Source organism: Eretmochelys imbricata, chromosome 19, assembly GCF_965152235.1.
Source record: "Eretmochelys imbricata isolate rEreImb1 chromosome 19, rEreImb1.hap1, whole genome shotgun sequence".
Classification (NCBI taxonomy): Eukaryota; Metazoa; Chordata; order Testudines; family Cheloniidae; genus Eretmochelys; species Eretmochelys imbricata.
In genome coordinates, this window is record NC_135590.1 from 18,807,344 (window position 1) to 18,820,607 (window position 13,264).

Here is a 13,264-nt window from a genome sequence, read left to right on the forward strand (position 1 = left end):
AACATAAGTGACTTGATCCAAGACGCAATCCAAATGAAGAAGTCACACCAATTAAAACTAAATTGATTTACAAACAGTTTTAGTTAAATTAGTGCAACTTCCTTTGTGTAGACTAGGCCTAACATTCTTCTGGTATGATGGAATTGATTCACTTGTCACTCTCCATTCTGACTCTCAGTTGTTCTCAAAAGATAATAGTGGCAGGGTTCATATACATTCTGATCCCATTGTAACAAGATTGTAACTGAAATAGTCAACAAGAAGAAGTAGGACTGGAAGAATCGTGTTCAGCCCACTTAAATGCAAGTTGTTTTTCATACATCTTCTAAAATTCTTCCTCCTTCCCAATGCGATACTCATTTTCAAAGATGACCTGCAACTACACAGTATTCTAATAGCTCAAGTAGAACAGCCCTCTAGAGTACCAGAAATGCTCATACTCCTCCAAAGTCAGTGGCTGCTGTCTCCTGCTTCCACTGATGACAAGCATGTTTTGTTGGTAACATCACAGGCGAAAAACCGTGCTGGGGGAAACTCTGCATGGAACAGATCATTTTACTGGCTGAATGTCCAATTCAGACTCTTCATTAGGCCAGTGCTATGAAGGCAATATCTGTCCTGTAAGTTTATTCAGATTTTCACACTGCTTGCTAAGAAGTCGTGAACGACTCCTGTTGTTCAGATCCAAAACTGTCATACTGGGGGCTGGAGCTGGGTGTAATAGGTAAGGGTAGCTACTTGAGGTTTTTCCACAGTGCTTAGAGGTATACCATGAACTTAAACTACTCCATTTAAAAAAAAAAAAAAGGGGTCTAAAGTAGTCTTGTGCACCTGCCTCTGAGTCCCTTATAACTTCAGCAACTTCACAACCATGTTTTTTGTGTTTGTAACTGTTTTCTCTCCCCTCTTGCTGTCTTTCACGAACACACACAGGAAAAATTGATTGTAATGAAACTGACTATTGAAAGCACTTTTTGTCTAAAGCTGTGGTTCTCAAACTGTGGGGCAGACTTCCCAAGGATGCGTGGGAATGTGTCAAGGGAGGCGCAGGCTGTATGCTTTTTGTTTGTTTTGTTTTTTTTATAGTTCTGGCTCTCAGCCCTGGGTGGCTGGGCCTTGTGCAGAAGAGTTGTGCATACCCGGGAGGCAGGGATCCCTGCCACCTGGGCTCAGGCTCTCCTTCCCTCCCCACAATCCCTCACCTGGACGTGGTGGGCTGTCGGCAGAAGCGCAGAAGTAAGGGTAGCAATGGGCACCAAGTCTGGTGTGAAAAGTGATATTGACAAATACCACTTTGCCAGCCTAACTTCTGTGCTTCTGCTGGTGCAGTACTGTGTTCCGAGCTGGGTGCCTGGCCAGCAGCTGCTGCTCTCCGCTCTGCCTTTAGAGCCGGGTGGCAGTATGTGTGCTTGGGGGGGAGGGGCACGTAAACTGCAACATAAAGAAGGAGGGCCGGTCAAATACCTTTGAAAACCACTGGTCTAAAGTAAACAAAATGGAGAAATAACTTTCCTCTCTCTTATAGCAATACTAGATGTCTGTATCAACAGGTAAACTCAGAAATGTGACTTTCTAAATTTATTTTATTAAACCCTTTGGTAAAGCTCTAGTCACTTGTAAGCATTCTACAAATCAATGACTAGACTACTTCAAACACCCCCACTTGGTCTAACAAAAAGCATTTAGGGTAAGTTCTGTTGTGACAATTGGTCTATAACTTTTGCCTGCTTAGAAATTTAGCATGGAAAGTAGGTCAAGTTATTTTCAATAAAGAATGTAATAAATGTGCAAGAGAACCAGAGAGACTAAATCAACCCAAACAAAAAAGGCCACATTGATATAATTCAAGGAGTGTTTTGATACCATGCTTGGTTAAAAACAGGAGATGTAGAACCGGAAATTTATTAGCCAAAATTGGTGTGTCACTAGTAGGCCTAATCGGTGTACAAAATAAGGGGATTGGCTATTTTACCCATCACTTCCCTTTTGAGTCCTTAAATAAAGAGATTTTGAGGAAAACAACAGACGGGGGTTACCGAAGCAAGCTTCCCCTCCTGGCTGCGTTTGGTGGGACACGTGGCCCTTGTTGTTCTGATCCAGAGAGATACCCAGACCAGGCCCGAGAGAGCGACCCTGATGACATCCCCACCCCTACCAGCTCCTGCTGAATCCCAGCACCACCTGAGATTAAATGGGATTGAACTTTAACAGCAGCAATAACAACTCCAGCCCCTCTCAATTACTTTCTCTCTTCCCCAAAAGGACAGTTATTGCCATCTGACACCTCACAGAGACTGTCAAACTGAGGGCGGGGCTGGGTTTCCTTCTACAACCCTCTCCAGTTAAAGGGAAAGGGAACATGGGATGTTAAAATGGAAGACTTATTTAATATTTTACTTTTCTAATGCGTTCACTCTTTTTCCTTCTTTTCTTTATCTTTAATAAAAGGTTACAATGTTTTTAACCACCGGACTCCTTAATGTTTTTAATGCTATTTGCCATGGTACTAAGCAGACCTTGTTTAATACTATTTAATGTTGGACAATGACTGGGTTAAGTTAACATCTTTGGCCCATTTATTCCATCTAGATTGAGACAACAGGTACAGGTCCATTTTAAAGAGGTGGGCAAGCCTTACTTCAACAAAACTTTGATAGCAACATTTCTATGGGAGAGATGGTAATGCAGCTAGAAGGGGAACTTCAAGAAAAATAACCAGAAGGAGTCTAATGTGTTGTTTTAAAATGGTCTTGCCTTGCCTTACAAATCACCAAGCCATTGTAAACTCTTTTCCTCAGCTTCTCAGATAAAGAATTTGATGAGCCAGCTTGGAACCAAACAGGACTCCAGCAAATTGCAGGAAAACCTGTAAGTATTAGCTGAACAAACATGTAAGTGTGCATGTGGATGATGGAAATGGACTGGGTCTGTTCTGGTTAGTGAGCAGTATCCTGAGCAAAACTCTGCATGGTGGGAGGGTGGCAGTAGAGGCGGGGTGTGGTGTGGTGTGGCAGGGCGTAAACTGACTCTAGTTCTCCCAAAAAGGCTAACTTGGTGGATGAAGGGAATTTGGTAGTGTACTGGGGTCAAAAGCCATTCATATCTGCTTGCTATGGACCAAAAACTGGTTGAAAGGTCATAAACAAGGGGAATTAACAGCCATGTATCAAGCTGTGTTCAGGCTTCTGCAGATTAGAGCAGGATCTGTGATGGAGCTGAAACTATTTTAAGCTTCATTTATGATTTAGAAGAGAGAGTAAATATCACGCTAACAAAATTCTTGGATCCTAAATTAGGAGAAGTAATGAGAAGATAATATTCTGAAGGGGGAGAGACACCTGTAATATCAAAAGACTAGGCAAGAGAATGATCAGCAGCAATAAGATATGGCAATCAAAATGCCAAATATAACTTTAAACGCTGTAGAGAAGAATACGCCACTGGATGACAAACCACAGGGAGTTCAGATAGAACAACCAACGTTCTCAGAGGGGATGGAGGGTCTGACCTAAGGCAATTACACATAGATCGTCTGAGGCCTTGTCTACACCACACAAAACAGTGGAGGTGTAGGCATTGCAAAGCTAGTTTTGTCAGCAAAACTCTCCTATTTTGCAACAAAATAAAACCACCTCAACGAGAGGCATAAAGCTTTTTTCAGCAATTTTAAAATGACAAAGCACCAGTGTAGACGCAGCTGTTCGTTCTGTCGCCATAACTGGCTTCCCCCAGTATCCCACAATACCCACAGTGACCGCTCTGCTCATTGTTATGAACTTGGCTGCCCTGGATTCCAGCTACAAAGCCATACGCCTCTCCCCTTTCAGAGCTCCAGGAAGTTCTGACAGCTGAGTGTGCTGCTCCGTTCTGGCAGCGAAGAGCAAATCGTTAATGTGGAATCCTGCTCTTCCCTGCACTGGGAACACCGCAGCAAGCAGGTTGCTGCTGTAGGAGGCGGGAGGGAGACTGCTGTGCTGAGCTGGGGATGGAGGTGGGGGCTGATGTTGGTGGCATCTCCCTCTCCCTGCCTCAGGACTGACTGCTTCTGGTTGCTGTCTAAATTTAGAGACAGCATGCTGACAGACTCACTCTTCCCCCAGCACGCACACTTCCCCAACACACACTGTCTCTTTCACATACACACTCCTCCCCCACTTTCTCTTACACTCTCCCAATATACAGTTTGTCTCTGTCTCTACACACACACACGCCCTACCTCTCCCCCACACGCACTTCAGATGAAAAGCAGCTGGCAATCTAGTAGGATGCCCATGGAATGATGGGATTAAGAAACCTGCATCATGTGACTCTGTGCCTGCCCCATGAGGCATTGCAAAACCTTCCCAAAGCACCAATTGCACAGTGGGGTAGCTACCCACAGTGCACTGTGGGATTGCACGATGGGATAGCCAATTGCACAGTGGGATAGCTACCCACAGTGCACTGCTCTGTGTCGATGCAAGAGCTGCTAGTGTGCATGTGCTCTGCCGACACAAGGAGCACAGTGTGGACATGCAACAATGGTTTAATTAAAGCAGCATAACTTTAGTTGACAAAACTCTGTAGTGTAGACATGTCCTAAGCAATGACTACAGGTGTACAGAAGCATACAAATAATTGAAGGGTGTAAGCAGCAGAGTGGTAGAAAAATAACTTAGGAGTAATAAGAGGAAATTATTAAAAGGAAAAATCAAATGAAAACCTTCTCAAGTGTGAGGTCGCCTGATAATGGAATGATCTCCCAAAGGAAATGGAAGAAGCTCAGTTGCTCTGGACATTAAAATTAGAATTGATCAAATACTAGAAAATGTGCAGTGAAGAATCCTGCATTGACACCCAGAGGTGAACTAAATGGCCATAGAATGTCATGTTAGAGATTCTATGAAAGAAATAACCAATTTTATTTGCATTGGGTTTACTCCAGTGCAAAGAAATCTCTTGGATAAGGCTTGTTGGCATCCTTTCATCTATGAGAGACTGTCGGAATTGCAGGCTATGATGTAGATGGTTTACAATGTCTCATGTGACTGAATAGGCCAATCCAAGATTTGCATGATCTTTGGCAATTATTGCAAATGTATGTATCTTGGTTGAGAGCTGCTTGCTTCCTCTGGGTTCTTTATTCTTCAAGCTGTAGGAGCCAGCTTCTATTCCCTGATGGACACAATGACACTTGTTACAATCACTTGCCAAGATTTCACAATGGTCAGGATCAATTCCAAATTCCTTCATATCTCGCTTGCATGTGTCTTTATAGCAGAGCTTGGGACATCCTATTGTTCTTGTTCCCTCTGATAGCTCCCTGTATAGCATGTCCTTGGGTATGCATCCGTCTTCCAACCTACTCAGAGGGTCCAGCCAGTGCAGTCATCTTTGCTTGAGCAGGGCTGTCACACTTGGTGAATTTGACCTTTGAAGAATTTCTGCATTGGTGACTTTATCCTGCCATTTGGTGTTGAGTATACAGTGTAAACAACGTAGATGGAAACTGTTTAACCTTTTCTCCTGATGAGCATAAGTTGTCCATGTTTCCCCATTATACATGAGAGCGCTGAGGACACAAGCTTGGTACACTAGAATTTTGGTCTTGATGGCAAGCTCTGAGTTGTTCCATGCTATTTTAGTTAGTCTGCTAAAGGTGTTGGCAGCCTTTGCAATGCGAGCATTTAGTTCTTCCTCAAGTGAGAGGTTGGTGGTCACTGTAGAACCTAACAGCTGAACTTTTGGACGACTACTAGCTGGTTTGCGTTTAAGGTAATCGAAGGATCTTGTGGAACCCCCTTTCCTAATACAACCATTTTCTTGATGCTGATGGTGAGAGCAAATGCCTGACAGGCACTTGAAAGGTGGTCCATGAGTTCTTGTAGTAGATCCTCATTGTGGGCTATGAGGGCAGCATCATCAGCAAATACAAGTTCTCTGATTAGCATCTTTTTGACTTAGGAAACTCTTCAAACTATTCCAGCCAATCTGATCTTTTATACGCTTCATCTTTCATGTCCTTAAACATGTCCACGCACAGTTCAAGAGTACCAAAAAGATTCAAAAGAGCGTGGGGCAAGAACACATTCTTGCTTTATTCCACTTTTCATCTCAAAGCTGTCTGAAGTGGACCGTCAAACTGGATGGGTGCTCTCATGTTGTTGTGGAATGAATGTATAAGACTTAACAAGGTTGGTGGGCATCTTATCTTTTCTAGTATTGCAAATAGACCTGCTCTGCTTACTGTGTGGTTAGGTCCACAAAGGCAATGTACAATGGTCGGTTTTGCTCTCTGCACTTTTCCTGGAGTTGATGCAGAGAAAATATCATCATGTCTATAGTTGATCTTCCAACCCTGAATCTGCACTGTGATTAAGGGTAGACACGATTCGCCAGCTGTTGTAAGCGCACTAAGATGACTTTTGCAAAAGCTTTTCCTGCTGCGCTTAGTAGCAAGATACCCATGTAGTTGTTGCAATCACCTTTTCGCCTTTATTTTTACACAACGTGATGATGTTTGCGTTACACATCTCTTGTGGTACCTCGCCTTTTTTCCAGCATTTAAGTAGCAGCTGAAGAAGATATGGTAATAGGCTGTCTTTCCCGCACTTGAGGATTTCTGCTGGGATGCCATCTTTTCCAGGAGACTTGCCACTTGCCCACTTCTACAGTGGGCTCCACATCTAGCTCTGGCATGACCTGTAGAGTTGGCATTTGGTCTAGTGATTTGCTGGTGGTGTTCCTTTCTTGTGCGTATAGCTCTAAATAGTGTTCAACCCAACATGACAACTGCTTGCTTTAATCTATAATGATTTCACTGCTGTGCAATTTGAGAGTGGCAACCTTGTTGACAGTGTGGGATCTAGAGCTTTCTCCAGGCCATCATACATGACTTTGAGGTTTCCTGTGTCTGAGGCTGTCTGTATCTCTTCACAGACCTTGATCAGTAATGATTTGCAAAACATCTGCTTGCTTGCTGTACCTCAATTTTTGCATGTTGAAGTCTCACTTTGGTACTTTGTTGGTTTCTTGTGTTCCAGATAGGCTGTGTTCCCAACGTAGCTAAAGCTGTTCCATAGAATCATAGAACTTGAAGGGACCTCGAGAGGTCATCTAGTCCAATCCCCTGCACTCAAGGCAGGACTAAGTATTCTCTAGACCATCCCTGACCGGTGTGTGTCCAACCTGTTCATAAAAATTCCCAATGATGGAGATTCTACAACATCCCCAGGCAAGTTAGTCCAGTGTTTAACCACTTGACAGTTAGGAAGTTTTTCCTAATGTCCGACCTAAACCAGCCTTTAAGCCCATTGCTTCTTGTCCTATCCTCAGGGGTTAAGAACAATAATTTTTCTCCCTTCTCCTTGTAACCACCCTTTATGTACTTCATGGATTGTTCTTAAATCTTCCCCAGATTCCTCTACCTCCTCGGGTAATGATTTCGCATGCATGCTAAGTTCAAAAGTCTTCACAGACTTCTGACATTTCCTCTGGTTTGCAGTGTTAATAGCATTGATTTGGGGCTTGGGCCTAGGTTTTGCTCTGTCTAGCTTCTTGGCTGTAATCTTCACTTTGCTAATACTCAAGGAGTGGTCAATGTCACAGTCAATACTGTGGAATGCGTGAGTGTTCTGCACGAAGGGTAGATCTTTCCTCCTGATGATAACGAGGGCTAATTGGTGCCAGTGGCTTGATCGTGGATGTCGCCATGATACTTTGTGGCACTCTTTTCCTGTAAAATACGAATTGGTAATGCACATTTGGGTTGGGGGCAGCATTCAAGACGTCTTTGCCCATTCTCATTCATTTTGCCAATGCCAAAATGTCTAGGCAATCTGGCCATGAGTTGTTGTCTGTACCGACTCTTGCATTGAAGTCACCAAGGAGGAAAAATTGCTCATTTGATGGTATTCTTTTGATGACTTGATGCAAAGAGTCATATAATATATCCTCCTCAGGTTAGATTTGAGTGTTGGTGCATAGGCATTAATAATGTTCACAGAGCTGATGGTCGTCTGAAGTTTAAGTGAGATGATACGCTCCGACTTCCCAATGGGTGTTTCTAGGAGCTTTACCCACTTGTTTCTCACAGCGAAACCGACACCGTGCAGACAATTTTCTTCACTGGTTTTACCTTGCCAAAAGAAGGTGTAATTGGTCTGTTGGACAGAACCAGCATCTGCAAGTCTTGTTTCCTGAAGTGCTGCAATGTCAACACTGAGTTTGTACAGATTATGGTCTATCAAAGCTGACTTCTGTATGCTGCTTGTGTATTGTAGGTCATCATTTGTAAATCCCGGACACATGGTCCGAACATTCCAGCTTCCAAGCTGGAAAATTCTTGTATTTGGCAAAAATAAGAAACCAAGGTTTCAGTCTGCCTTTCAACTTTTGGTCTAGCCCCATGCACCCCATGAGGCAGACAGACCATGGCGGGTCAGCACCTGACTGTCCAGGGGCTGCCTGGCTTTGTGGCGGGCGGTGGTTGACCAATGGAACACAGTGATTCCTCCCACCATTGAAGGTGACCTGTGGCACCCTCCTCTACGCCAATCAAGTGAGAGCATATAACCCGTAACTGCCACCTTCCATGTTGTGACCATGTTGCCAGCAAGGATGGAGTGTCCTTTCCATGTGATGTGGCTGCAATGGTCTAGGCAGTTGATGTGGAGGCCCTGCTTTGCCCATGTGTCAGCATCCCCCCTCTTGACTTCACTGGTTTGGACCAAAGGAAGGACGGGAGTTGATACGTTTGGAACCAGCTGTGCTGCAGGAGTTGCCAGTGCAGAGGAGATCTTCCATCTGCCTGCCCTTCGGGGCGCCACTCCTAGATAGGGAGGTGGTAGAATCTTACCTAGGGAGGTGGTGGAATCTCCTTCCTTAGAAGTTTTTAAGGTCAGGCTTGACAAAGCCCTGGCTGGGATGATTTAATTGGGGATTGGTCCTACTTTGAGCAGGGGGTTGGACTAAATGACCTCCTGAGGTCCCTTCCAACCCTGATATTCTATGATTCTATAGGTTATCCGCTACAGCTGAAGGGCCCAATCTGTCCTGTGAGGATGTCATTGGCAAAAACATTGAGTGAATTTGCTCATCCGCCTTTTGATGGCATTTTCTCCATCAAGGGTTCCACTACCCTCCCCAGGCGCTCATCTGCCCGAAGCTGTTGGCGCTTCCTGAGGTTTCTGGGGTAATTAACCAGTGCCCAGCACTCAGCGTTGACCAGTACAGGTTGTACCACTTATATTCATAGAAGTAGCAGGTTTTCAATTCTGACCTGGGTAAGGAATGTCAGAAGTAATCCCCTCACGGGCATGTTTATCTTGGGCTAATAATTTCAAAACTGCCTAGTAACTAGAGTTGATCAGGAGTCTTACATTAGAACGATTTTCCAATGGAATATGTTCCCTCTTTTTCTCCCAAATTACCCAGGGGGAAACTTCAGTTTTCTTGGGTAGTTTCAGCTCTCCATCAGGAAAATCTAAATGAAGGCTCCCTGGCTGGCTGACTGCCTGCCTGCCTGGAAGGCTTTAGTCAGTTTCAGTTTCTGCCTGTAGGCAAAGAGCCTTCCAGGTGGCCAGACAGAAAGGCAAAAGCTTCTGGTTTGGCTCTCCCCAAACAGAGTTTTCTGGAAATCCCTTCCCATGAAAAATCTGATAGTTTTGACTTTTCTCTTTTTGGGATGAAAAATGTGTCAGATGAAATCTGTCACAGGATGGGATTTCCATTTTCCAGCCAACTCTGCTAGTAACAAGGTTACTATTTATAAAAGGGAGCCCCCTCTCTTCCTGCCCTCTCTGCGTTGTCATTCCGAGCTGCTCAGTACAAATCTGAAGGCTGCCATGTATAAGAGAGGCCTGGTTGGATATGGAACATGTTTGTAATATTCCATATGAAGTGCAGAACATTCTAAACTTTTTCAGAATATAAAGAGGACACAGCTGCTAATGCTTGAGTGCTTCAACTAGATCATAGTTGATTTGATTTGGATTTAATGGCTGGATTAAAGAACTAATCATTGGTGGCAGTCTAATTAATCTAGTTTCCAGTTAATGTTGTTCTGTTATAGAAAAACCCTCAGCTTTCACTTGAAGGGATTATTGGTGCTTAACAAATAGTGCTTCCTAGGGTGACACTTCAAGTGTATTGGTACAAAAATGCAGGGAAATCATAGTCAACGCAACCATCAAGTTAACTTCTCAAGCACCACTATAGTTTACCTACTGTGGGCTAGAATATGCAATGAGGCAACACAAACTCTGCTAAACCTGACTGCTTTGTCATGTACATCAATTGGACTATATGGTTGATAACTTTCCTCTTGGTGTCTTATGGGCATGCAATGAACTTATTGCCTTGTGCTTTTTTTTTGTATCCCTTTCCTTCCTTTTCCCATCTTATGCTCTGACCCACCACTATGTTCTGTGTATATGTGGCAGGTGGTTAATGAATGAATTCCTTCCAGATCCTCCTTCCTAGGGCAGAAGACACAACAAATTACAGCAATGTGTCTGGAAACTTTGTAACATGAGTTTAATGTAGATCTTACGGTAGGCATACTAATGATGTGTAGCGTTTCCAGTGGTGAACTGTCTGTGTATGCTAAAGCAGAACAGTGTTTGTGCAACTGAGGACTTTCCATAGGTTATGGTTGGCTGTCTATTATAGAGGATCATGACTTCTTATAGCAAAGCATTCTGGGACCATCCTAACTTACTGGGACAATAGTATTCATAGGTTCCAGAAACCTGTCTTGTAAATCTATGGTACACCCAATGTAACCACTAACTGAAAAGCCAATTTTCTTTTCTCCCCCACCCCGCAACTGCCAGGGCTTGTGTGTCACGTTACCATGGGCAGAGTAATCATTGTTCATGGTCACCAAAATGAAAGCAAAACCACGAAGCAAAAATTGGAAACCAAAGCAAATGGGACCCAGTCAGCATTTAAAGAATTACACTTCTGTCTAAAAATGTTTTCCCTGGCTGGTTAGTGGAAAGATTTGAATAAGCAGCTGTTCTATGCACTTGATATTCTCATTCTTGCTGTTTCATGATGTATGCCATTTTCCCAGGTTTTTTGTGCCCCTTACAGCAGGGGTTCATAGAATCATAGAATATCAGGATTGGAAGGGACCTCAGGAGGTCATCCAGTCCAACCCCCTGCTCAAAGCAGGGCCAATCCCCAATTTTTGCCCCAGATCCGTAAATGGCCCCCTCAAGGATTGAACTCTCAACCCTGGGTTGAGCAGGCCAATGCTCAAACCACTGAGCTATCCCTCCCCCCGAAAAGCTTTTTCTTTCTGAGGGCCTCCCCCCAACATGCTATAAAAACTCCACGGCCCACTTGTGCCTCAATAATGGGGTTTCTGCATATAAAAGCCAGGGCCAGCATTAGGGGGTAGCAAGCAGGCCACTTGCCTGGGGGTCCTCATGTCACAGGAGCCCCCACAAAGCTACATCGCTCAGGCTTCGGCTTCAGCCTCGGGTGGAAGGGCACAGGGCCCAGGCTTCAACCCCATGCAGCAGGGCTCTTCAGCTTTCTGTCCTGGGCCCCAGTGAGGCTAATGCTGGCCCTGCTTGGCGGCCCCCCTGAAATCTGCTCGCAGCTCCCAGGGGGTCTCAGACCCCTGGTTGAGAACCACTGCCTTACAGCAATAAGGAGGAAAGAAACATCTTAAAGTGACTGCTGAACCACAAGGTTTGGTAGGGGTCTAGAGCAGATGTAGACCTGAAATGACCTTAAATACTATTTTTAATATAGCTAGACTGTGTCCCCTTTAAGTAACATGTCAACAAAATATGTGCAAACTGAAGCTACAAATGCACCCTAATACAAAAGCTAGAAGTCTATTCCTCCTGTCACCTTGAACACAGGAAGGTGCTGTCTGCTATGCAGTGTTTATAATGCCTGCAACTCCTTACCCAGGAAATGGTCCTTGGGACTTGTCAGGTAGAGACTATTCTAGTTATTTGATTCTGATACTAATAAGCTTCTGTAGACTCTTAAGAATTCTCTTCCCTCTTGGCATGGAACTCCTAATATTATTTAGTGTCATAAGTGCAGGTGGAACTTCATGGGATAACCTGACAGTTGTAAACATAGAGCTGCAATCATTTGAATTGTCATAGTGTGCCACTTAAATGTGCAGGATTTTGGAACCCTTATGTGGTACGGTGACAACTGTTAATTGTTTGGTGACTATACTAGCAACTTAATTCAGAGGAAACTACATAAGCTTGTATTTTTATTTTAGACAACAGTTACAGCATTCTGCAAACCGGCTCGCCAAGGAGACAAATGAGTACCTAAAGGAGCTGGGATCTCTGCCACTTCCCTTATCTGCTTCTGAACAGGTTTGTGGGGGTGAAGCTTTAGTGGAAAGGAAGAAAAAAAAATCCTAATACTTTCTTAAGAAAGAAACACACTAACTTGTGTCATTACAGGATAAGTATGAACTAGCAAATCTAGGTTACCTGATAGGGTGGCTTCTGTCTAAAGAGAGCAGAACTGTAGGGATGCTTTAAAACGGTGAGTGGAGACAGGGAGTGCTCAGTGCCCCATCTACAGACACAAACGAGAACACAAAGTTTGACTTTCAACATGCATGGATTTCTGTGCTGAGACTTTATTCCAAAAGAGATTGGAACACAGCCTGGATCTGTGACCATTCTGTCACAGTGATGGTGACAGGCTTCTTGGTATAGTGTAAACTAAGAAGTCTTTGTGTAAAGAAGAGGGTTTTTAATCCATTGGCATCCTGATCAGCAGCTGTCTCATGTGTTTACCATGGGTGAATGATCCTGGAACCTCTGAGTTCTAATTCTGGCTCTGCCATTGAATTAGACCTTGCCCACAATGGACGTTAATGCACAGCAAGCCAGGGTGTGACTCTACAGCGCACCGGCTTGCTGCACACTTATATCCTGTGTGGACACTGCTGCAGGGCAGTAGGAGTTCCACAGTGCACTCATAGTGAACCACCACTTGAAAGAGCAGTATGTCAGAGGGCATCCATAGCTGCGGGCTGTAACACTCTGTGTGTAATGATTCCGAAGTGTAAATGACCCAGTTAGAGAAATGAGCAGGCAGCCCTTGGCTATGTGTTTAAAATACAAAAATGAATTTCCAGATTGTGCCTCTCCCTAGGGAATGTCTGCTGACCCCACATTTCTCCCTCTCCATACAGGAGGTATTATTAGAACTGGGATTTTTCAAAGTCTGTCATGTGGAACATATCTTAAGAGACTCCCTTCCCTTGCATACCACAGTACAGACCACT

General features: G+C 44.1%; 1 protein-coding gene across 1 annotated transcript in view; it reads left to right on the forward strand.

The window, feature by feature from the left end:
* The window catches only part of STX12 (syntaxin 12), a 33,158-nt gene that overhangs the window by 6,188 nt on the left and 13,706 nt on the right, over nt 1-13,264 (forward strand). Inside the window, exons 2-3 of the mRNA XM_077837874.1 lie at nt 2,799-2,868; nt 12,239-12,338. Coding sequence (XP_077694000.1) covers nt 2,799-2,868; nt 12,239-12,338 — 170 coding nt within the window. The remainder of the gene's footprint in view (nt 1-2,798; nt 2,869-12,238; nt 12,339-13,264) is intronic.